At 42.5% G+C, this 22,746-nt stretch overlaps 9 protein-coding genes across 9 annotated transcripts; 5 read left to right on the top strand and 4 right to left on the bottom strand.

Annotated features, from left to right (window-relative positions):
• Nucleotides 1-215: 215 nt before the first annotated feature.
• SJAG_00819 (Rad18 Rhp18) lies at nucleotides 216-1,496 on the top strand (the record flags this gene model as incomplete). Its single annotated transcript, XM_002172049.1, has 1 exon — nucleotides 216-1,496. The coding sequence occupies one exon, from the start codon at nucleotides 216-218 to the stop codon at nucleotides 1,494-1,496; it is 1,281 nt and encodes a 426-aa protein (XP_002172085.1).
• SJAG_00820 (TRAPP complex subunit Trs85) lies at nucleotides 1,004-3,709 on the bottom strand. The gene has a single exon (XM_002172050.2). The coding sequence runs from the start codon at nucleotides 3,522-3,524 to the stop codon at nucleotides 1,668-1,670; it is 1,857 nt and encodes a 618-aa protein (XP_002172086.1). The 5' UTR covers nucleotides 3,525-3,709; the 3' UTR covers nucleotides 1,004-1,667.
• Nucleotides 3,710-4,370: 661 nt separating this feature from the next.
• SJAG_00821 (STAM like protein Hse1) lies at nucleotides 4,371-7,088 on the top strand. The gene is made up of 4 exons (XM_002172051.2): nucleotides 4,371-4,560; nucleotides 4,604-4,679; nucleotides 4,748-4,967; nucleotides 5,028-7,088. Exons 1-4 carry the CDS (start codon nucleotides 4,433-4,435, stop codon nucleotides 5,798-5,800), a joined length of 1,197 nt encoding a protein of 398 aa, XP_002172087.1. The 5' UTR covers nucleotides 4,371-4,432; the 3' UTR covers nucleotides 5,801-7,088.
• SJAG_00822 (glutaredoxin Grx4) lies at nucleotides 5,815-7,155 on the bottom strand. Its single transcript, XM_002172052.2, has one exon. It carries the CDS (start codon nucleotides 6,885-6,887, stop codon nucleotides 6,099-6,101), a length of 789 nt encoding a protein of 262 aa, XP_002172088.1. The 5' UTR covers nucleotides 6,888-7,155; the 3' UTR covers nucleotides 5,815-6,098.
• A 301-nt stretch (nucleotides 7,156-7,456) lies between these two features.
• Nucleotides 7,457-9,608, top strand: SJAG_00823 (serine/threonine protein phosphatase). The gene is made up of 4 exons (XM_002172053.2): nucleotides 7,457-7,954; nucleotides 8,024-8,478; nucleotides 8,573-9,091; nucleotides 9,152-9,608. Exons 1-4 carry the CDS (start codon nucleotides 7,882-7,884, stop codon nucleotides 9,152-9,154), a joined length of 1,050 nt encoding a protein of 349 aa, XP_002172089.2. The 5' UTR covers nucleotides 7,457-7,881; the 3' UTR covers nucleotides 9,155-9,608.
• Nucleotides 9,609-9,718: 110 nt separating this feature from the next.
• SJAG_00824 (DEP domain-containing protein) lies at nucleotides 9,719-14,576 on the top strand. The gene has a single exon (XM_002172054.2). The coding sequence runs from the start codon at nucleotides 9,912-9,914 to the stop codon at nucleotides 14,355-14,357; it is 4,446 nt and encodes a 1,481-aa protein (XP_002172090.1). The 5' UTR covers nucleotides 9,719-9,911; the 3' UTR covers nucleotides 14,358-14,576.
• SJAG_00825 (phosphatidylethanolamine N-methyltransferase Cho2) lies at nucleotides 14,452-17,798 on the bottom strand. Its single transcript, XM_002172055.2, has one exon. It carries the CDS (start codon nucleotides 17,353-17,355, stop codon nucleotides 14,671-14,673), a length of 2,685 nt encoding a protein of 894 aa, XP_002172091.1. The 5' UTR covers nucleotides 17,356-17,798; the 3' UTR covers nucleotides 14,452-14,670.
• Nucleotides 17,799-18,597: 799 nt separating this feature from the next.
• On the top strand, nucleotides 18,598-22,095 carry SJAG_00826 (SNAP-25 ue, t-SNARE component Sec9). Its single transcript, XM_002172056.2, has one exon. It carries the CDS (start codon nucleotides 18,958-18,960, stop codon nucleotides 20,086-20,088), a length of 1,131 nt encoding a protein of 376 aa, XP_002172092.1. The 5' UTR covers nucleotides 18,598-18,957; the 3' UTR covers nucleotides 20,089-22,095.
• SJAG_00827 (thiazole biosynthetic enzyme) lies at nucleotides 20,400-21,789 on the bottom strand. Its single transcript, XM_002172057.2, has one exon. It carries the CDS (start codon nucleotides 21,473-21,475, stop codon nucleotides 20,495-20,497), a length of 981 nt encoding a protein of 326 aa, XP_002172093.1. The 5' UTR covers nucleotides 21,476-21,789; the 3' UTR covers nucleotides 20,400-20,494.
• Nucleotides 22,096-22,746: the final 651 nt, after the last annotated feature.

The raw sequence follows: 22,746 nt of genomic DNA, 5'->3' as shown, positions 1-22,746 counted from the left end.
CTGGAGTGCAAGCGACGACGTCGAGGGTTTTGAGAATTGTTGACGAGGTCTTTTGTCTTGCTTGTTCTTTTAATTTTATTAAGTTGCATTTCTTTCATTGAAGTTGGTCTCTTTTTTTTCTCTTTAAAGCTTTTTCTGCGCTTTTTTCTTTGGAAATTCGTCTACACATTTCTTATAAAACAATATAAACACGAACCAATCCGTGAGCTCCTTATATGCAAGCTGATACGACAGATTCTTCAGATTGGCAAAACACTCGCCTTCCCTCACTGACCTCATTTGAATCTTTGCTTCGATGTCCTATATGTCATGACTTTTTCAGCGGTCCTCTCATCACTTCGTGTTGTCACTCGTTTTGCTCATATTGCATCCGATGCTATTTGAAGGATCATTCTATTTGTCCAATATGTCGTAGTGAACAACAGGAGAGTAGGTTGAGAAAAAATCTTGTGGTTGAAGAATTGGTAGAAGGTTTTAATAAACTGCGGTCCTCGTTGCTCGAACAACTAGCTCCAGTACCGGAACCAATACCAGAATCAGAATCCAAATCAATTTGTTTGCCTGAACCTATTGTCGAGGACGAACTCGTGTACGTCGACGAAGTCTCAAATTCCCCATCAATGACAATAAAAAATAGCCCGTCTCCCGTAGTCTCTATTCCTTCACGCTCGTCCAGAGCAAGCACTGGAAAAAAACGAAAGGTTGCGCCTGCTACCGTTCCTTGTCCTATATGTGATGACCAAATTTCAGAAGATCAGATTCAGTCTCATGTAAATGCCTGCATTGATAAACAAGAAAAGGCTGCTTCCCTACAACATGAAATCCAAGAACTTGAGTCTTCGTTAAACTCGCTAGCAGACTCAAACGCCTCTCGTTCCAAAACTAATGCTTTAAAAAGAACTTTGCTAAGTAAAAGAAATACTTTACAACGGTTACGAACACCTCAATCAATACTTCCATCCTCTTCTTCCTCTTCAAGCACATCATTAGCCACTACAAATAGCGGATTATCCGTTTCTGTCACGTCTACCGTCAGTCGGAATCATCGTGAGATGCCTATAGAAGAGCGTGTTCGTCTGCCTAAAATTACATATGCCATTCTCTCCGAGTCGAAAATGCGATCTAAACTGTCTGAACTTGGACTGCCTACAGACGGTAACAAACAGACACTCCAGCGTCGGCACTCTCAATGGGTCACTATGTACAATGCTAACCTTGATCGAACACACCCGGTAACTCGAGCCGTGTTACTTCGTGAGCTTCGAGACTGGGAATATGCCCAGTCAAGAAAGCCCATCGTAAAACGAGACAAAATTGGAGGACCCGACTGGGAAAAGCTGTACGCAGATGATTTTGAGCGCCTTGTTGGAAATGCACGAAACAACATGAAACGAAACTCTACTGCAAAAAAACCAGGAGAATCAAAAAATAATATTTCTGCCGGAGCCAGCAGTGACGCAGCACGAGAGCCGACAAGTCATGAGAGTGAAGTGTAATTGGATTAGACATTTAATAGAGCAACATTTAGGATGTAGATATACGAAGCATTGACCATTTCATGTCATAACCGTAAGGAGGAATAAAGGGGAAACGTATTTGCTATTGTGTATTGGCCCAGCCATGATTCTGCTCGCCCGGCGAGATTTGCAATTTTTTCCTGGCAACGATTAAGGGTCACTGTGTGTGTAGCGTTTTTGCAAACGATCTATCTCTTTGCTCACGTTGTAGACGCTTTTATTAATGGAAGTCCAACGGATTTGATCATATGTGCCTTGTGATTGCGAAAACAAGGGAGTTGCAAGTTCCGGCAATCTACATTTACACCAAAATTCAGCGGCTAAAAGAGACCAAAATGCAGCCTTCCTAATTCGAGAACGGTGAGTACCGGCTGTAACAGCACCTTGCGATGCGGATACAGCTTTTTCACAAGTCTCCTGGTACAAGTTTGCAATGCGTTGAAACATAATAGCTTGTCCAAGAGGGCCTAAACGTCTAAAAAATAAAAGGCTCGTGCACCAATTGGCACTATTATCAATATCAACTTCGGTTTTTGAACCAAAAAGTTGACCTAAAAGAAGGAATGCGCGGGCAGCATGAAAATGGGAATTGGGGACACCTCTGGTGTAATGACTCATGTATGTTTGCAGTGTTTGTAAGGTAGACTTCTCACTGTTACGAACACGATCCTCGGGCGAGAATGAGCGCGCAATAGACACAATTTCTTGGGCTGCGGCAAGGTACAGATGAGCCTGGTCATTGTTATACTGACGGATTAAAGCTTCGTAAACACTTATAGCGTGAGTCCAGTCACCGAGCATAAAGGAAAAATCAGCCAAACGACGCATAAAAAACTCGGTACTGTTACGTTTGTAAGTGTGTGAGGCATGGCGAAAATTGCTAGCGATTCCTGAACCCGAAGGTGAGAAGTATTTCTTCGAGGCAAATAGTAGTTTTCCCGTAAAGCCACGACGAGTAGAAGCATATTGATCATCCCATTTTTTGACACAGCGCTCCATATGAGGAATAACGCTAAGGGTAGAAAAGTTTGTAACAAACCGTTGAATGGCTTGAACATCGGACTGGAAAATGCAAAAGGGGGTTTTTTCACTAGCTTGTAGAAGCTTCAAATGTTCTTGGGCAGAAAGCCACTGTGGCCGGGGACATGGAACAGCAGACTCATAATCTAATGTTGCCTTCTGAGAGTGTAAACGAAGGAAAAATCCATTATCCCCGAACGAGCGTTTCATTGTATCAAAGATTGCAATGGACAACTCTAAATCATGTTTGTCTTCGTCATGTACAAAGACATATCGAGGTGTTGCGTCAGGCGTGAGGAAGGTAGGGCAATCTGCATATTTTGTTGATTGAATTAGGACACGGAGAGCATCAACGGGCGATGTATTATGTGAAGAAACAACAAACAGGTTTAGTACGGGATAATTAAATGTTTCAAAAGGTACTAATGGTTGACCGGCAAGGAACTGCTGCGTGTATAAAAGCGCACTTTTCCCTGAAATATCTTGATGCCGAAAGTATGCCAAGTACCACAACCACTGTTCTACGTCTTTGGAATTGGTGCCAAATCGATAGTCGGACAATGGTGTCGTCAAAACAAGATTGGGATGCTTTGAAGCCACGGTTGCTCGAAAAGAGTTTTCCTTTCCTTTGGTCCGTACGGACATATCGTATGCATCAAACGGTACAAAATGAAGAGCAAAATTGTTAAGTGTTCGGGTAGAGCCTTGCATATCATGAGCGACTATTTTCTCTCGTATTTCATCTCCAAATGGACGCAGCAGTTCCCAAAATCCCTGTGTAAAACCCTTGTGATAAGCCAACTTGTCTGCATCGTACGTGGCCAAGACGGCAATTCTTGGAGAAAAAGCTGTCTGCACAAGTTGAGCGAATGTTCGATCGGGAAATATTTCATGATTTATGATGTACGAAGGCGTTTCATCTATCGCGAAGGAGTTCCATTCGCTTGAAGTGCGTGGATATGATCCAGATGATTGAGAATCATGCATTTCAATTCACAAATAGACAGCATGAATTGCTCACAATATTGAAAAAATTATAAGTTAAAACAGTTATATCTGTAATTTAGAGTCAGGAACTGCTGAAAACCCGGCGATTACTAACAAAAAAAGCCAAAATATGGCAGCTCAACCTGCTGTGTAGTAAGAAGGAGCCATCCCAACTCGCACCGAAGAACAGTATCCAGTTAGATAGCAACCGAAGCAGAAAGCTTTACGAATGTTCGTTTGTTTCTTACGTCTTGCTCCGCTTTCTGTTAGATTTGATTGAAGCGTAATAAATGCCGTGCTGGCGTCTTTTCGCAGTTGTAGGCAAAAGTATTAGAACCGTTTGACTCTATTATAAAAAGAGTGCAGTGGAGGAATGCATAAATAAGTAGCTGATGTGATGAAATATCCCAGCATTTGGTATGCTTCTGTTTCAGCACAATTGTTCCTTAGCCCAATTGATCAAGACGGTTAAGAGCAATATTCAGAGGATGCGTTCGTGCAATATGGAACGGTAAACTAAAACAACTTCCTATAACCGTTCTCTTAATTTTACTTTTAAAGAAGTTTACATTGGAGCGTAAAGTTATCATATCCATAGAGACAAGAGAAGCTCATAGAGGGACAAGTTCAGTAAATGAAACATGTAGATCTGAACAAAGAGGTGGTCGTTCTGTAAGTTATAACGGTACATAATCATTATTCAGGTTTTGACAGTTTTGGATTTCGAGTGTATTCGGATTTACGACTTCGCAACATGAGAACAATTAAAGATAACCTATTACGTGTGTGTTTTACATACAATTCCTAATTCTCTTCACGCTTCTAGTTCTTTTTGAAATCAGACTGCTTCATTTTAATGACAAACTTAATAAGCCTTCCTGCTGCCACAGCCTTGACCATTACAAAACATGGCACGACGCAGAAGTGCCTCATTGGAGGCCAAAATCAACCAAATTACGGATGAAAACAACACAGAGGAAAAATGGGACCTAATTCTTAATGTGTGCGATCGTGTTAATGGAGGTTCTCCCGACGAGTAAGACTAAATCTTCTATCAAGCAGTTTGCTAACCAAAATAGCGCAAGACTTGTGGTAAACCACCTTATCAAACGTTTCCAGGTCCCCAATGCGAATGTGCAGTTGTATTCGTTGTCCGTATGTCTCAATAGAGTCACGAAGCTCAAAGTGACTTAAATTCAATTTTACGAAACTAACATTCAAAGCTCGTAGATGCTTTAGTTAAGAATTGCCAGCTTCAGCTTCATCAGGAGGTCTGTTCTAGGGTATTTACAACGGCTATCTATCAACTGGCGGATTCTCCAAATGTGCATGCCCATGTAAAAAGTCGAATTGCCAGCCTGGTAAACGAATGGGCCACTCAGCTTTCTTACAATGCTAATCTTGATCTCATGTCTGAACTGAAAGACAACATAGAACGCTTGGGTAAGTATTTTTATTTTGGCGAAAGTCAAGGCCAATTCTCTAACATGAATGCTTGATTAGGACTTACACCGCAGGATGCTCCAGACAAACCGGGAAAACACAGAATTAGTGCAGCAGATAAAAGGAGAGAGGAAGAAGAACTTGAGTATGCACTCGCTCTTTCTCTTTCTGAGATGAGCGTCAACAAACAAGCTCCAACCAACAAACCTGACAATTCATTCTCGCGTGTTCAACCCGATAAGACTCAAGTTAGCAATGACAGTGCCCCGCCAGCAGTTTCCACTGCTCCAGATGGTACTGCCGGCCCTGCTCCTGAGACTGTTCAGAATATTCCCCTCAACCAAACCCCTGCCTCTTCTGTATACCGAGTCCGAGCTTTGTACGACTTTGCTGCCACAGAGCCAGGAGAGTTGTCAATTCACAAGGGCGACATTATTACAGTTCTTGAGAGCGCTTACAAAGACTGGTGGACAGGTACTGTCGGCGGTAAAACTGGTATTTTCCCGGTAAACTATGTGGAACGTATCCGCGAGCTATCGACTGAGCAGAAGCAACGAAATGAGGAGGCAGAACGAATTGTGTTTGAGAGCTTACCCGAAGTTGAGGATTTGCTTAAATTGCTTAGTACTGCTCAACCACAAGTTGCGGACGACGAGGAGATTCAGGGACGTGTACAGCAGGTGGTGAGTCTCCGTCCGAAGTTAATTCGGTTGCTGGAACAGTATTCCTCACGCAAAGATGAGCTTATTGACTTGAATCAGCGCCTTTTGACTGCGCGTAGAGACTACGAGCATATCTTTGAGACGTCCATGTCACACATGAGAAGCTACTAGCTATGCCTGTTACGTATTTATATGATGAAGTAAAAGTTTTATTGGAGTATGACTATATATGTGCCTGCCAACAAAGCGTATATACCCTTTGAGAGTGACAGAAATAAAACAAGGAGGAACTAAAAGAACAGAGTCAAAACGAGGACAAAGGAAAAAGTATATAACCATGTGCAAACACATACGGGATAGGAGTGAAAAAGAGTGTTATTGAAGTGCTTGCGAGTGACTCCTATAGAGAGAGCGTTTAAAGACTCAAGCACATAAACGGGAGAGCAAGAGTGCATGATCTCCTCTCGCTTTAAGCGGATCCATTAATCATCTGTTGGAACTCTCCAGTCTCAATCATTTCGCTGACAATGTCAAGACCACCAACAAACTCACCACGGATATAGAGTTGGGGAAATGTAGGCCAGTCGCTGAATGTTTTCAAACCCTGACGAACAGAGTTATCAGCGAGGATGTTGAAATAACCATATTGGACGCCCTGTTCACGCAACAGAGCCACAATTTTTCTACTGAAACCGCAAGCTGGTTCACTGGGAATGCCCTTCATAAAAAGCATCACATCGTGCGCACGAGTGAGCTTCTCCAGACGGGCGTTCAGCTCTTGTTCAGACTCTTGTTCACCCTCCTTACGAACTTCTCCAGACTCGACGGCGGAGACAGCAGCAGTCTCCTTGACAGCGGTTGGTGCAGCACTTGTGTTGGATGCGGCAGTACTAGTACTCTTTGTCGCACTGGCATCGGCCGCCTTGGCACCGGGAAGTTTGTTAACATGTTCATCAACAGCCTCCTTCAATTTCTGGGGGTTTGCTCCGGAGATACGACTAATGACTTGTTGTTCCTTAATCAAGACAAACAGAGGAACACTAGCAACATCAAAGATTTCAGCAACGTCAGGGAGCTTCTCGGCTTCGAGTTTTAAAAATACTGCATTAGGGGCCTCCGTCGCAAGCTGGTCGAAAACCTGATTCATCTGCTGGCAAGGAGCAGCCCAAGGTGCATAGAAATTCAGAATAATCGTCTTCTCCTTGTTCGATTGAACAATTTCTTGGAATTGTTCGACAGAATCTACGGAAATACTCATTGCTATGTTTTAACACCGAACGCACGCAGAACAAAACAAAATCAAATCCTCAAAACACGGTTTGAGAACGACACAAGGCAACAGCAAAAAGCGCACTCAAAACAGGGTATGTGCTCTGGGCAACTTGGTTTTCTGCAGGTTTCCCCGTTCGTCGGAAGATCTGATAAAATTGTCATCGGCGATAAAAGTAACACTAAGTAGCGAGGCGGTGGGCGGGCGGGGGCGGGGAGTGTGGGGAAAAGTTTAGAGAGGGTCAGGGGAAGATCTGTAAAGCTCGTTTGTTTTACACAGGCGTGTGTGCATGCGTGCGTTAAATCAATCACTGACTGCCGATCGCCACCTTCTCCCTTTTTCTGACATCGCCGCTCTTGGCGCCCCTTCGCAGCAGTCCGAGGCACCCAGTAAATACGCGCGCCCATGATTATTTCGCTTAAGCTCCACGTGCTCTGCACGCGATTCGCGTGTCGGCTTCCCGCAGCCTTAATTGGCACAAGTACGCAATTCTGATGTCATAGAACGCAGAAAGGAAGGGTTGGGCCGTTTTAGGCGAATGTCAAGGGTGTAATCCCTTGCAACACCGGCTCGCACCTGACCAGAGCATATTCAGTCAAAACGACCAGCATCGCAAATTTGCGCGATTCCTGTATTTTTTATTGTCAGAAGCAAATTCAAGACTTACGTCTGTTTCATTTTGACTGTGGGAGACCTTCGGGTTTGACGGACAAACCCCTCTCACCTGTGGACTGGCGTTTTTCAGCTTTTACAGGTTTTGGCCTATTTTATTACTGTACACGGGCAAGGAACAAGAAGGGAAATTATTATCGGACAAGTTCAAAACTTGAACCATTTCGTGTTAAAAGAAAAAAGATCTCGTATCTGAAAATTAGAGTTATCGTGCACTTTCTTGCTCGATTTCTCTGTCTTTGCTAGTAAAGACGCCCTCTTCACAAAACTCTTACATCTAAAGACACTGTATCCGAATAATCGCGTTTGAATGTCAGGAGGACTCGATCTCGACTGGCAATTGGAACAATTGCAAAAATGCAGAAGTGTACCTGAATCAAATGGTATGTAGGGAACCGGTGATACTAATGCTTTTCGTCAATTAGTGCTCTTGCTAATGTACAAATGTTTAGTCATAGAACTTTGCCAATTAGCGCGTGAAATTTTGATCGAAGAATCCAACTTGCAGTGGGTGAATTCACCGGTCACCGTCTGTGGTGATATTCACGGTCAATTACACGATCTGCTTGAACTATTTCGTGTTAGTGGGCCGTGTCCTAACACTAATTACTTATTTTTAGGGGACTATGTTGATCGTGGATTTTATTCAGTAGAAACATTCCTTCTTTTACTGACCCTTAAATGCAAGTATCCATCACGCATCACTCTAATTCGTGGAAACCATGAGTCTCGCCAAATTACTCAAGTGTATGGGTTTTACGATGAATGTAATCGTAAATATGGGTCTGCAAATGTCTGGCGCTACTGCTGTGAAATTTTTGACTACATGGCACTGGGTGCTATAATTGACGGAAAAGTGTTATGTGTACACGGTGGTCTTTCTCCCAGTATCACAAGTCTTGATCAGGTATGCTGCGACTCCTCTTTCAAATCGGCCAGTTTGTACACCGATGCTTGTTTTTTTGCGAATCACCCGTACCATTATTTACTAACCGCTACAGATCGGCCTTTTGGATCGAAAACAAGAGGTTCCCCACGAGGGTGCCATGTGCGACTTGCTTTGGTCGGATCCTGACGATATTGGCGGTTGGGGTCTGTCTCCCCGCGGAGCAGGTTATTTATTTGGCGCTAATATAGCCGAAGCTTTCAATCATGCAAACGGCTTAAGCTTTGTCGCTCGTGCCCATCAATTAGTCATGGAAGGTTATAAGTTGCATTTTTCTTCGGCAGAAAAACAAGTGCCGTCATATCAGGATGCCGAAGAGGAGTTAGATACCGATTCACACTCTATATCCGAAGACAATACCCCTTCTCCGGGTGATATTGTTACTATTGCAAACAAGGATCTTGGCAGCGTTGTCACAGTCTGGAGTGCTCCTAACTATTGTTACCGATGTGGAAACGTTGCTTCCGTCATGCAAATAAGTGACGGCGACACTCAAACATTCAAAATTTTCGGAGCAGCACCTCAGGAGCGGACAGGAATACCTGCAAAACAGCCAATTGCTGATTATTTCTTGGTACGTTTATTCACTATGACAAACAGTTGTCTGTGTTCGTTTTACTAACTTCTGGTACAGTAATTTAATGACTGATGGTTGCTTTGATGATTTAATTAATGTCCAATGGTCCGCACTGAGGACTAATACTCATGCTTAAACCGCTTATCCCTCTCTCAAAAGTTTTGTTGAAAAATCGTATGACCAGTTCAATCCTACTTCTTTCTTTTTTACGCGCACCTCTATACAGTCTACCTTCTTTTCATGCTTGTATGCTCACCTCTTCCGTTTCCGATTTCTATCTGGTGTTCTGGTTTTTTCTTGCAACGTTATATTCTTCAAATATTTGAACTACTGTTTTCCGAGACATTGCTCGGTTTGTAATGTCTTGAGTCTTTTTTATGCAGGTTGATTTAGTACTTTCCATATCGTATTGTTTATAACTGTAAAATACATACAATGTTGCTACCCTCTATTGTTTTTCGGGGGATTACAATGGTGATAATACGGGAGCAGAGGCTTGACTGAATGTGTTAACAAAGAAGGACCTCGTTAATAACCTAATCGTAAAGACTGAGAAGTGCTATAGTTGTTTTATGCAGCATTACAATTCTTCTTCTAGTCTTCTCCTTCACTTTGTGTTGTCTCTAACACTTCACGCAGAACTCCAGGAAAACCCGGCTTTCTTGTTTTTCACCAATTTTGACATTAGAACGAGCCGTACGGCCGTTCTTGACCTTGTAATGTAAAATATACGGACAATTATTCATTTATTTCTCTCAATTGGATGTTTTGAACATATTTTTGTGAATTAATCTTAACTTCAAATATATAAAATATAATGTCTACCACACTAACTACGTGGACTCATGATGCGACACTCACTACAAGTGATGCCATTCTCAATTATGATTTAGTTCCAAGTGCCAGTTTAGGCCAAGTCATCAAAGTGTCGGCGCAACATTCGGATGATCGTTATTCAGAAATGGACGGATCCATACATCATGGGAAACCCCGCTTTAAAGCAAATACTATGTCTGTCTATGTGATGCCAGAGCCTCTTGATGGTAACTTGCGGAAACGCCAACCCAACTTACAGTTGTCACTCTCGCCTCAACTAGCCAACTTGTTAGGCATCAGTGTACGAGGTATGGTAACTGTCTCGGCTTGTGAGAACAAGGAGGAAGCTGAGGCTGAATACGTGGTTCTCTTCTTTCGTGATAAATTCATATCTCGCAGTGATATGTGGAGAGTATCAGAGAAATTGAAGGGTACATGTGTTCATTCGAAGCAGCGTGTTAATTTTATTGGCGATGTTTCTGCAGTCGTACAATACATCTGGCGAGACGGTCAAAAGCGAACTTCTGCTTACTACTCTTCAAAAACAAAACCAATTTTCCGTTCTGAAAGTGCAAACTTTCTCATCTTCATTCAAATGAGCAGCGAAATGTGGCACTTTGAAGAAGATGGAGAACTCAATTTCAACAAAGCTATAGACGGTTTCCTTCCTGACCTCTTTTCTGCGTGGAAACGGCTTGGTGCGCATCATCTCGTTTCCATTATTCTTTTTGCCCGCGTCGAGTACAGCAGAGCTGGCTCAGTATGTGTTTGGGAGAATCCTGATTGTAAGGACCCTGTTTCCACAAACAAAGCACAAACGACACTTCGAGATGATCAGTCTGCCGAAAAAAAAAGCTACAAGGATTTCTTTAAAGTCGTGGTTGATAACAGTTCCAGTCGCGACTGGCTTTCTACACTTGCTAATCTGAAACTTGAACTAGCAAGGTTTCAGCATGATGTATTAGTAGATAAAGTTGTTTCAGATGATGGTGAAGTTACCGAATTCATTTGTGGACGCATGGCCAGTGCTCAAGAAGGCAACTTTTTGGAAGTCATTAACATGGCTGTTTATCAATTTCAAACTGATTATATTGATCGTGATCTTGGTCGAACGGGAACAAGTATTATTATCATTACCCCTGGTACCGGTCTTTATGAGGTTGACGAGAAAATGCTTCGCCTGACTTCTGAGAGTCTGTTGAACACTGTCGTTGGCATTGATATAGTATCACTTGGTAAAATTCCCCTTTACTACACTCCTGTTTTGCGCTATAAAAACTCTGACAGGTGTGACGATCAAACGGAGAATGCTCAGAAGTTTTCAAAAGCCCTGTCCCCTTCAGTTTTGGCCTCTCACTCTATTTCTTCTTCGATATCTAATTTTTCCATTGGATCTTTTCTCAACAATTTACGTCTTGATACAGAATGGGTTTATACATTACCCATCGGTTGTAATATTAGTTTCTACAGCACAACAGAAATGCACTCATTAAGATCTTCGTGGGAGAATTATATGTTGGAATGCCAGTTTCAACCGACAGCTAAGATGCACGAGCTTCAGATGATTGGTGTCATGGAGACGGAAAATGCAAAGATATCAATTCCTTTGCTGAACGCAGATCCTCATTTTAAAGGTGATATATTTGATGAAGAATTTCAGGATAAGTACGACGAGCGACAATTTGTCATGGACTCAGCAATTCTTGATTTAGGAATTTCAAAGAAATCCCATTGCCATTCAATAAAAAGCTATGGTTCGAAGAAACCTGCAGACATTGAGACACTTAATTCTGTATACACTGCTCAATCAAATGCACGCGATTATTTTCGGAGAGAATTATTTGAAGACAGTGGGATAAGAAAACGTGTTTACGAAAGAGGTAACGGTGACCGGCAATCTATCTTAAGTGAAATTATAAAGTCCAGTAAAACCAGACCAGCTACTTCAAATCAACGCATACGTTCATCTCGAACGAATCTTTCAACGGAACAGAATTTTACAGTCTTGGAAAGAGTGACCGGGTTTATCGTTCCTCCAGCTTTACCAACAACGTCTGTGGATCCGCTGAGACCTCCTCAAATTACTAAACCCATAGCAGTCAAAGTCTCTTTGAAGGAATCGGGACCTTCTACCATGTCCAAGTTTCAATTTAACACGACAATCAAAAATTCAAAAAATACGAAACATCAAAACTATTTGACAACAAGTTCCGGTTCAAATGGTAAGAAAACAACTGTTGTCGGTTTCTCGATGAAACGGCCATGGAAAATTATAGACAATCCTTTCAAGCCAAAGGAAGCTGGAGCAGAAAATGATCCTGTCAGTTTACGTTGGGAACATCTTTACATCAAAGCGAGAAAACTTAAAGAATTTAATTGGGTTTCCATGTGCACTCCTGGAGCTTTGCCTCTGACTTTTGGTTATTTTCCATCGGAAGAAGAGTTAGAGGAGAACTTCGAGGAACACACTTACACCGTTAGTCTTGATCCAGAGTTTACCAAGATGGATCAGAAAAGTTTGTTGGTGGAAATGGTATGTCAACGTCTGTCTCGTGGGTACCAAATTGTTGTTCGTAAAAATGAGTTGAATACTTCAGACAGTGGACTTTTACATGAACGGTTACAGCCAAAGAAATCCCACAAGTTTGACAATGAAGCACAATCATATTTTGGTCTTGATGCCGCGCCCGTTTATTTAAGTTTGGCAGACAGTCAGTTTCACAGATTGTGTTGTGACCCTGACGGATATAACATTGAGGTAAAACGTTATGTTAAACGTGGAGCGGGCTATGGGAAAATGAAGTATGAGTTTAATATCTGGTCTCCAAATACCAAGTCGTACGCTCCATCAACTATAACATTCTCGGCGAATGACACCGCAAAGTATAATTGGAATTATGTTGATCAGCTCATCTGTGGTTTTGAAACGTATCTTCCTGATTCGGTGAAATACTGGCGCGCCCGCTTCGTTCTTATCCCAACAAATACCTTTTCATCTAGCCTCAGTCAAAAATTTCAATTCGCAAATGTTCCAGATGCATTTACAGAAGAAGAATTTCGCCTGGAGGGTATAAACAAATTAAGTGAACTTATCTATAAAGCTAAGGTCGATCCATTAGAAGAAGATACCAAGAAGACAAAATCTTTAACAGAAACGAATATGCTTGGTATTAATTTTACCACTTTGACTGCTTCTCAATTCATTGCTTCTGAACTTGAGAGCTATAAAAGTGAACAAGACTGGTGCAAAGGAACTTTATTTTTACATGGGAAGCGTTTTAAAACTACCGACTCTATTCAGGATATTGCCAGAGAACTTCAAGCCACTTCTGGTGTGCGCATCAAGGATCTTCACTGGCACTACCGAGTCTACAAGAACTGTTTTATTGGTAGCGATTTGGTGACCTGGTTGTTAAACAATTTTGATGACATTGATAGTCGCGAAGCAGCTCTCTCTTTCGGAAATGAACTTCTTAATAAGGGTTTAATTGAGCATGTTCACAATAAACACTCAGTTTTGGATGGTCATTATTTCTACCGCGTTTCTAAAGAGTACAGTGCGAAACCTGTTTCAGCAAAACCATACCAAAGCTGGTTTTCTTGGAGAAAGTCATCGGAAAAAAAGGAACGTGCTCACAGTGATGACACTTCTTCGATACCGAGAGTTGAATTGTCGAAACGTATACTGTTCAATGCTGATCCCGAGAGTAGCAGTCGAAGAACGGAAACAATTACACTTCATTATGATTTATTACACAATCCGGCATCATGTTATCAAATCCGTATTGAATGGCTTATGGCCACTGCGAGTGTGATTGAGAGTCTGTTGCAGTCTTGGTCTCGAATGTTAGAAAAATATGGACTGAAGCTCGTTGAAGCTCCCATTCATGAAGCCTCTGCAGTCGTGCAGTTAAATCCATTTGATCAAGTTTTAATTATCGAATTAGCTGTACCGCCTCCTCAACTACCGCAACAGTTTTATGCGCCTGGTGAGAATGTCGACGAACAATGGTGGCATACTGAGATATTAAAGTACTTTAACTTCGTTTTGGATACTGAGGCGGCAAATAAATTTCCAGAGAATGTTAATGTCACGTACTCATGGGGAAAGCCTAATTACAAATATACTCAGTACATACATCGTACGGGTACGATTTTGCTACAAATTGATGACGAGGGTCGCTTTCTTTGGTTACCAAATCGCCTGCACAACTCTAAAGTACAAAAAATGCAAACATATGACAAGACGGGTTCACATCGAACCTCGATTAATACTCCTTCGGCAAGGCAGACCACCGAGCTGTTAGAGAAAGAATTCAGAGCATTTTGCAGCAATGAAGATGTTCTGCATGAATTCTACGACAATACGCTTGACCACTACCAAAAGGAGTATGGCCTCATGGATATGAATTCTTCGATAAGCGACTTCGAACTTGAAGACGATTAAATTCCACACAATTTTGTTTCCTCTCCTAGACACTACTTGTTTATAATCTTAATGTTTCATCAACGATTTAATAATAATCATGAGCGTTAATGCATACAGAAAAAAATAATCATAACATTTCAGCTACGTATATACGTAACCTCTAAAAAAAGTCTAAGTCATTGTTGAAATCACGAAGCAAATCATTGAATAAGCACAATTTATCATGAGTGGGCGTACTGAAATTAAAATGTGTAGCTGTAACAAAATAGTCAGTCACCCGGTGGTTTATGAAGTACACCAATCGCCATTAAATCATTGATCATAAAGCATATTAGGCGGTTTTCTTTTCAGCAGAAAACGAGTCAGAAAAGGACTGTAGTATTTTCTTTGCTTTAGAAATACGACGCGCCAAAACCGATACCTTGCCATCAACCTTTACAACTCTGTGCTCAAAAGAAAGCTTAAAAGCATAACGAATAGCAAGAACAATTCGCTTGGCTTGATCCGTTGAGATATCTTCCAACGGTAATTTTGAATCTTCCAAATCAACACCAGGAAGACAGGCGGAAATGATTGGTTTCAGTGCAGTTAAAATGTCCTCATACACTACTGAATCGCAGCGGCTCAAAACAATTTCGAAAGGTTGAGAGCGAGTCATAACGACATGATTTTTAGAATGGTGATAACGGAACTCGTACATTCCAGGTTTCCAAAACAAAAGGTCATCAGAGAAACAGACAACGCCACTGTCTTTGTTAGGAGAAAGGTATTCAATGCTTTTAGAATGAGAACTGTACACATCTGGCTGTACAGCAGACCAACGGCCCTGACTAGAGGTTTGAGTTACAGAAGTACTGGGATTGTCCCCAACACGGTAGAGGCCAATCCAGTCATGTGTAGAATGATTAGCAGGCGCATTCCACTTCACGCGGATAGGCGCACCAAATGGAATTTTGCGATCAGAAAGGTCATCAACCTCCAAGCCGTAATTGGAAAGACCTAACTGTTTCGTATGAGGATCTAAAACTTTCAAGACACTTAATTGCGCTTGATAACGAATATGAGCACTAGTATCATGCAGTAACTCGTGAACCTTAGGTCCGGCAGTATCCAAAAACTCCTCGACAGCACCCGCAGTTTGATCAATTACTTTGTCAATGGTGCTTGTAATGGTTTTAACACGCTGTTTCAAGGCAGTGGGAATAGTAATATTCGACTTCAGAGTCGCTTGCTTAATCGTTTTTTCAACGCCAGCTTCTTTTCTCAATCCGGAACCATAAATACGTTGCATGTGAGGCTTTTCAACAAACCGAATGATTCCAAGAGTAGAAACTTGAGCCAAAAGGGCGAGGAAAAAGATCCAGGAAGAGTTGCTAATTAAGGCCATACCCCAGAAGGCGGCACTTCCAAAGAAACGCTCAGGATTATTCAGATAACGGTAAATACCACGGTAACTAAGCTTGGGAGATTGAACAGGAAGGAAGAAATCACCGTAAAACCAGCCAAAGTTTCCGAGATCGTCAAAAATCGAAACCGAAGTGTAAATATGAAGGGCGATAAACGTTAAACCTAAAACGTGACGGAAGAAAGCCGAACCGTAAATCCAGTTGGTCGGGAAGGAGTACATTTTCCAAGAAGCCATAATGAATGTAATATAAGACATACAAAGAGTAAGATTATAAAGGCCTTTCCACTGGGCCCAAGCGTCGAGTGCAGAGTTACCACGGGAAATAAAATGCCGGGTCCAGGCTTTGGTTTTCGACTGCCGAGACAAAATGAATCCATGCAACAAGGAATGGGCAACACGCCAAATAAAAGCTTGACCAACGGCCAAAGCACGCGCGTAATTACTGTTTGGGGTAAACAACACAAGAACAATACTATACACAGACAAGAGAGCAAGTCCAACGTCAGATACGCGAGTGATATCAAAGTTGAAAAAAACGACTGTGTCCTTCTGGGCCGGTAAGAGAGGCTCATTCACTAAATCATGAGGTAAAAATTCTTTCGCCTTTGAGGAGTCGCTTCCGTAAGTACGAGCGATATGAGGATTCTCAACAAAAAGTAAAAAGGCAAATTGAGCCATATGGGCCACAATACTAGCGAAAAGAACCATGTAGCTGCCGGTAATCAGACTCATACCATAATATCCGGCATAACCAATAGAGTACATAGGATGAGGTGCGAGTTCAAAGACACCGTTGAACACAAGTGTACCGCGCAAACGGAAAAAGAAGTCGCCCCAGTACCAAGCATAATCACGTACAACACGGTGGGCATCCATTTTTACCCAAAGGTTAAAGACGAGTAACAAATAACCGGCACCGATACGAAGAATGTGCGCGAAAAAGTTCATTTTGGGCCAACACAACCATGCACATGCCATTAAAACGTAGGAACAAAAATCACACATGAGGACCAAATCAACAAAGTGTCGGAAAACAAGCCACGCATTGAATTCAACAGGAGAATTCTCAAAATCATAGCTACTGTCCATTTTGGCCTTGAGTTGACGCTTGGTCATTTCATAAAGCTTAGGATGATTCGTCTTGTCGAAGAAACCCATTCCGACAATCCAATCGACAATTTTCTGTTGATGCGATTGCTTGTGGAGAAGATAGCCAATACCAGCATCGTAAGAAACACGCCAGAAGAAGAAACAGCCAAGCATAAGAAACCTACGGACCATACCTGAAGTTACGAAAAATAGCAGGACTTGTGCAAGAATTACACCGTCCACCACAAGGTCCCATGGCGTCTTTGGAACACGGAAGTCTACCGTTTCAAGAATACTACGACGGTTAGGAGGGTCGTGAGGCAAGACAAAGATTTGACCCGAAGGAGTCTGGCCTAAACGGGCCTCGCTGTCCTCGTTTTCTACAACCTTAATGTTTGCGGTTGCATTTTTCTTGCACTTTTGTTCCTCGCAGGACTTTCCGCCAGAATTTAAAGCCTCTTCGGTTTCTAAACTCATGATGGGCGTAATTGTGTTTTCCTTGGCTGCCGAGTCAATCATACCAAGACGACAGTAATCGTGAACTTAGTTCAAACACTCCAAAGATAGTGAGTAAAGTTAAACAGCCAAAATCCAAGACAATTGTTCGGTTTTACGGCAAAATATAGCTCTCACAAGTTGTAGACGCTACAAAAGTAAAAGAGAAAGTTACACGTTAATCGTGAGCAGGTTGTGTGAAAATTAAGAGATACAGGGAAACTCCGGCTAAGTCTATAAATTTTGTCGCCGGAATTAGCGTTTGCGTCCTTACGAAAATAGATCAAGTGAAAGTGGTGAAATAGAGAAACACTTCTCCCAAGCACCTTTTGCTCAGATTAACGGAAGAACTACTGCGTACACAACGGTAAACTATCTCTGCACGTTACAGAACAACGCGAGGAGATGTTGTTGGCTAAAGCTAGGAGGTGTTCATTGCTTGTTGGGAGCTTTCATGCGCGTCGCATCTTATCTAAGCGAACTTCAATACGTCATTCACTGAATCTAGTGTGCGTGCTTTGTGCAATCAGAATCGCTAGATAAAAAGGGGATCGGTTTTGATTATTAACCGAACAAGGAATGGGCTATAATTAGTTCTCGCTTACCCAAGGCTGGTCGAAAAGTTAGGAATTGGTATACTTAATGACGTCATTTAATAACCCACGGGCGAAAGATAAAAGGAAAGTCGCAGTAAGCCAGTGTTATCAAATCTTAAAACTGGACCCTGAAATGCGAGGTCTACTGGCTAAAAGGTAGGAGAACGTTCTGGAAGAAAACACGAAGCAATAAGCGGTGATCGCACATCGCGCACGATAGACCATATTAAACGTTCGCTTAAAAAAAAGTCTAACTGAGATCCCACCAAAACTGCTGCAACACAAACAACCAGACACACAATCCGTAACAACACCAACAGCCTTGTCTATAACCTCACGTCTCTGATATTTAACAAGATTAACTATGAAACAAGGGCATCAGAAAGATAACGCATATTTTAGTTCAACACTGTTTTTCAGACAAACCATGAAAAAATGTGTACTCATCACTTGCCCTGGTGAAAGGTGGAACCAACCGGGGGTTTATATAGTAATTTCGAAAAAGTTGTTTATACATGATTCTTTGCCTAAATGGTTTTGTATAGTACAATAGATATTTGCAATGGTAGTTGTGTATTTATTATTCAAAATAACTATCTATTTTATTGTTGCTTTTTGTTCATATCTATTTTCCCCCTTTTAATGTGTGGCCAGCAGCCACCCATGTTAACACCAAATTATCTCCACCACAAACGCCAGTACAAGCAACCAGCTGGAAACAATCCCTCATTCTGCCGACCCATTGCATCGCTTTGGACCGGTGATTTTCTTCTCACAATTGATCTGTTCGACCTAATTGTGTCATATATCTGTTAGTCGATTTGCTTACACGAATTGACGTATATTCTCTGTCCGTGAGGCGTGCATTTCTTCATTGATAGCTCTTGTTTTTTCATATTCATCCAAGTTCAATCCTCTCTTACGCATTTTCGCATATTTTCTTTCTCATCAAAGGTTTTCTTTCAACCAATTACAACATCTCACCAAGTAGTGAACTTTTATTTCATCTCATCCTTTCATTACTCTCAGCATGAAGAAGTTTTTTAGAAGAAAGAAGGGCGTTTCTACTGGTATGTACGATTCTCCAGACTCTCAAAGCTCTTCTTCGGTTGCAGCACCACCTTCGTATAAAACAGTGAATCCCTATGCTGGTGATGCATACGCACAAGCATCTGCGCCAACACGATCAATGAACCCATACGCCATGAACTCATCGAGCCGTGCAGCGGCTTCGACGCCTTCTCCCTCTGTCAAGAAATCGGCCGCTTACGCATCCTCTATTAATACCCGGGAAAGTAGCAGGACTGCGAGTCCCGAGCTCGAGCAACGGAAACAGGAACTGTTTCGAGGTGCCCGTATGACACGGCCAGATCCTGAGACGGCGTCTCAAGCAAGTTCACAGCAGGGTGGTTATGGCTATGGTATGGCAGAAGGACGAAACAACGAGTATGGTGCTCCGTCCACCTACGAAGAAGAGGAAGATGAAGTGAATGCCATTAAAGACAAGATGCGTTTTGTGAAGCAGGACAGTCTTGCAAGTACCCGAAATGCACTTCAGATTGCAGCTCAAGCTGAGGAGACGGGCCGTGCTACATTGAACTTGTTGGGTCAGCAAACGGACAAGATTGCAAACGCCGAGAAGGAGTTGGATTTGTCACGTGTGCATGCTAAGCATGCTACGGAACAGGCAGCTCAGTTGAAGACTTACAATCGTAGTATGTTTGCCATTCACGTTGGTAAACCATGGGGCAAGGCGAAACGTGTTGCCCAGGAAGAAGCCAGATTGACGGCCAAGCGTGAAGCGGAGCGTGCGGATGAAGCTGTGAACCGACAATTTGCGTACCAGTCGCAACAACGTGTTGGTCGAGCACTCCAGGATAATGATCGAGCAATGGGAAAGAAGGGTCAACGGAATGCCTCTCTTACGGAACGTGCTCGTTACCAGTTTGAGCCAGACGCCGAAGATGATGCTGTTGAAGCGGAAATTGATCGGAATTTGGATCAGCTGGGCGGAATTGCTTCTCGTCTGCGGGGTCTGGCTTTCGCTACGGGTCAAGAGATTGATGCTCAGAATTCGAGATTAGCAACCGTGCAAGACAAGAGTGACCAGCTGGACACGGATGTGTATCTTAATATTGAACGTATACGCCGTATCCATTAGTTTCGTGTGTCCATCTCGGTATGGATCCAATGAATGACTTTGAACGCATACTAGACAAATGCATAATGCGTTGGTACCCGTCCTTTTCTGCTCGTCAAGCATTTACCGCTCTCGGTTTTTTCATGTTTCATTATTGACGGTTTTATAGTAAAAACCCTTTCGTTCGTTCTTTATACATTGAATACGACTCTTGTAATGGAGATGACCTTTTTGTTTTTCCTCATTCAGATTCTAATTTTTTCTTCCCCGGCACTAATTGACTATATACTCTCGCACTTTTCTATGAATCAGTGGGTCTTTTAAACGTTGTAGCAAAAAAGTTTATTGGTTCATAAGAAGTACTGAACGGAAAGAAGAAGAAGAAGAAGACAAAACTACTCTAGAAAACATTCATAAGACTCGAGGCTTAGTGGTGGACACCCTCAAGCTTCTCGTTCAAAGCTCTGCGCTCGTCGAAGATGGAAAGGGCGGTTTGAGCAGCCTTGACACCGCTGAACATCATAGCACCAAAAGTGGCACCCATGCGGTTGCGGCCGTCGACCTCGGAAAGCTCCATTCCGGTGGCAATCAAACCGGGATAGATCTCACGAGTACCCTTAACAATGTGGTCCTCAGCACGGTTCATATCCAAGCATCTCATGTCACCAAGAGCTGGGATAAGCTTGGCCTTGGCCAAACGCTTGACACAGAAGGCACCGAACGGGCCATCGTGACCAGTGGCGGAGACGACAACGTGAGCGTTAAGAGTGTTGGGGTCCATGCACGATTGAGTACCGTGGTTCAATGAGACCAGGGTCCAGTTGGTGACAACACCGGCGATGCGTTGCTCACCCTTTTCGTCCTCCTTCACGATCAAGTCTTCGACAGCGGTAGCATTGAAGAGCTTGATGTTGGGGAGAGAGAGGGCACGAGCCATGATGGTACTGGTGAAGAGAGCAGCATGCTTAACAACAACATAGTTGCCTTCATCCTCGTAGGGAACGCCAATTTCGTTCAAGAAAGCATCGGCAGGCTTACGGACTACCATAGCAGACATGAGTTGACCGCCCAACCAGGCACCACCGCCAGGGGCGACACCGGCCTCAATAATGGCAATCTTCAAATCGGGACGACGAGTACCGATGTAATAAGCACAGGTAAGACCAGCGGAACCAGCACCGACGATGACAATGTCACTTTCGGCGTAAGTTTCCAAGTCCTTCCAGTAACGCTTGATCATGGCACGAGCGACAATGCTCTCGCGAATGGGAGCGAACTTGAAGTCCTCACCAAACACATAGTCAGGATAAGCCTTTGCTAAAGAGCTGCAGCCAGAAGCGACCAGGGAAGCTTCTTGCTTCTCAGCTTGTTGTTGGGAAGTTTGCAAAAGAGTAGTAACTTGAGACATTGTGTTTTCGAGTGGGGAAAAAAAGAATTGAACTTTTACTTGTGCAATTGGAGCTTTGAATGGATTGCTTGTTGATTGCTTGATGGTAATTGAGCAGCAATTCTGTTTGTTCTTATAGCATTTTCTTGACCTTACATCATCATACTCAGCATTGCGCCGGGTGCATGCTAGGTCTTTTGCATTGCAATTTCAGCGGAGTCAGCTTACCGCTGGTGGTTATTCTCGGGACCAAATTCCCTCGTACACGTCTAGAGGGCTGATCGGCTTGGTGCAGCCCGAGTTTTACGGCTGCGAATTTCCACGGTATGTTGTAGCCCCATACTCTGCCACCGTCGGTTGGAGGCAAACGCAATTCAAAAAAGCACGCAAGTCTCATGTTTTTGGTCGCAGGAACGACGAAGTCCACGGGATATTTTTTGAATTGCAACGAATTCAAGTGTTCTCCGGGTGCACAATACACAGGTAGTAAATAAGGTGCCGACAACTTTTCGCATAATTAAATCGGCTATAATATGATAGGTTGAATGATGTTTAAGGTTTGTCGGCCGAAAAGACGAGTTTGGGTGGTCATTGTCATAATGGTAGCAAAATAAAAGAACGGCGTTGTTTCGATCATTGTGGTAATCGAGAATGGCGCTTCTGTGAATGAAGTATCTTGTTCATTTTTATGGAAAAGGTATTCTTGAAAGTCAAAGGGAGATACATGAGTTCCAATGTGCCTTTCACAAAGAGACAAAGTTCCGTACGAGGAATAATAATGTATGTAACCTAAGTCTGCTGGCCCATCTTCGTGTTGGGCACGTTTTGTGTACGTATAATAAGGAAAGAAGAATGTTATGAAAAAAAAAAAAAAAAAAAATAGCTACTTCGTACTGGCAATTAATGTAAGTACCATTGCACATATAAAGCAACCATACTTTAGCTCTGTACTTGATTGGTTAGTGAAAAGATTTGTAAGCAAACGTGATTAGCTTCACACACATATTAAATTTGAGAGAAAACAGATAGATACAGTTAGTATGCTAATGCAAAGTGTTTCAAGTCCTGAAACTTAACTTTGATTTGCGCCTTAGAAGAATAACGTTTGCGGGAAAGCGCTTTTTTTGACCAATGAAAAAATTCGCCGATGAAAACCCAAAGACTAAACACGAAAAACAAGGCATTCTAACAGCCGCTGCAACTGAAAGTTATGAAAAATAACTAAAGAGGCAAGCAAGTACATACATCCCCTTTGAAAGTTGGTGCGCCAGGAGCGTAGAATTAACCAAGCA

This window comes from Schizosaccharomyces japonicus, assembly GCF_000149845.2.
Source record: "Schizosaccharomyces japonicus yFS275 unplaced genomic scaffold supercont5.1, whole genome shotgun sequence".
Lineage (NCBI taxonomy): Eukaryota > Fungi > Ascomycota > Schizosaccharomycetes > Schizosaccharomycetales > Schizosaccharomycetaceae > Schizosaccharomyces > Schizosaccharomyces japonicus.
The sequence above is the reverse complement of the archived record's forward strand: the minus strand, read 5'-3'. Positions and strand labels throughout refer to the sequence as shown.

Coding starts and splice junctions, on each gene's coding strand:
- SJAG_00820 (XM_002172050.2), bottom strand. CDS start 3,524: ATGCATGATTCTCAATCATCTGGATCATATCCACGCACTTCAAGCGAA.
- SJAG_00821 (XM_002172051.2), top strand. CDS start 4,433: ATGGCACGACGCAGAAGTGCCTCATTGGAGGCCAAAATCAACCAAATT. Junction 4,561..4,603: donor AATGGAGGTTCTCCCGACGA/GTAAGACTAAAT, acceptor TAACCAAAATAG/CGCAAGACTTGTGGTAAACC. Junction 4,968..5,027: donor AGACAACATAGAACGCTTGG/GTAAGTATTTTT, acceptor ATGCTTGATTAG/GACTTACACCGCAGGATGCT.
- SJAG_00822 (XM_002172052.2), bottom strand. CDS start 6,887: ATGAGTATTTCCGTAGATTCTGTCGAACAATTCCAAGAAATTGTTCAA.
- SJAG_00823 (XM_002172053.2), top strand. CDS start 7,882: ATGTCAGGAGGACTCGATCTCGACTGGCAATTGGAACAATTGCAAAAA. Junction 7,955..8,023: donor AAGTGTACCTGAATCAAATG/GTATGTAGGGAA, acceptor ACAAATGTTTAG/TCATAGAACTTTGCCAATTA. Junction 8,479..8,572: donor GTATCACAAGTCTTGATCAG/GTATGCTGCGAC, acceptor TAACCGCTACAG/ATCGGCCTTTTGGATCGAAA.
- SJAG_00824 (XM_002172054.2), top strand. CDS start 9,912: ATGTCTACCACACTAACTACGTGGACTCATGATGCGACACTCACTACA.
- SJAG_00825 (XM_002172055.2), bottom strand. CDS start 17,355: ATGATTGACTCGGCAGCCAAGGAAAACACAATTACGCCCATCATGAGT.
- SJAG_00826 (XM_002172056.2), top strand. CDS start 18,958: ATGAAGAAGTTTTTTAGAAGAAAGAAGGGCGTTTCTACTGGTATGTAC.
- SJAG_00827 (XM_002172057.2), bottom strand. CDS start 21,475: ATGTCTCAAGTTACTACTCTTTTGCAAACTTCCCAACAACAAGCTGAG.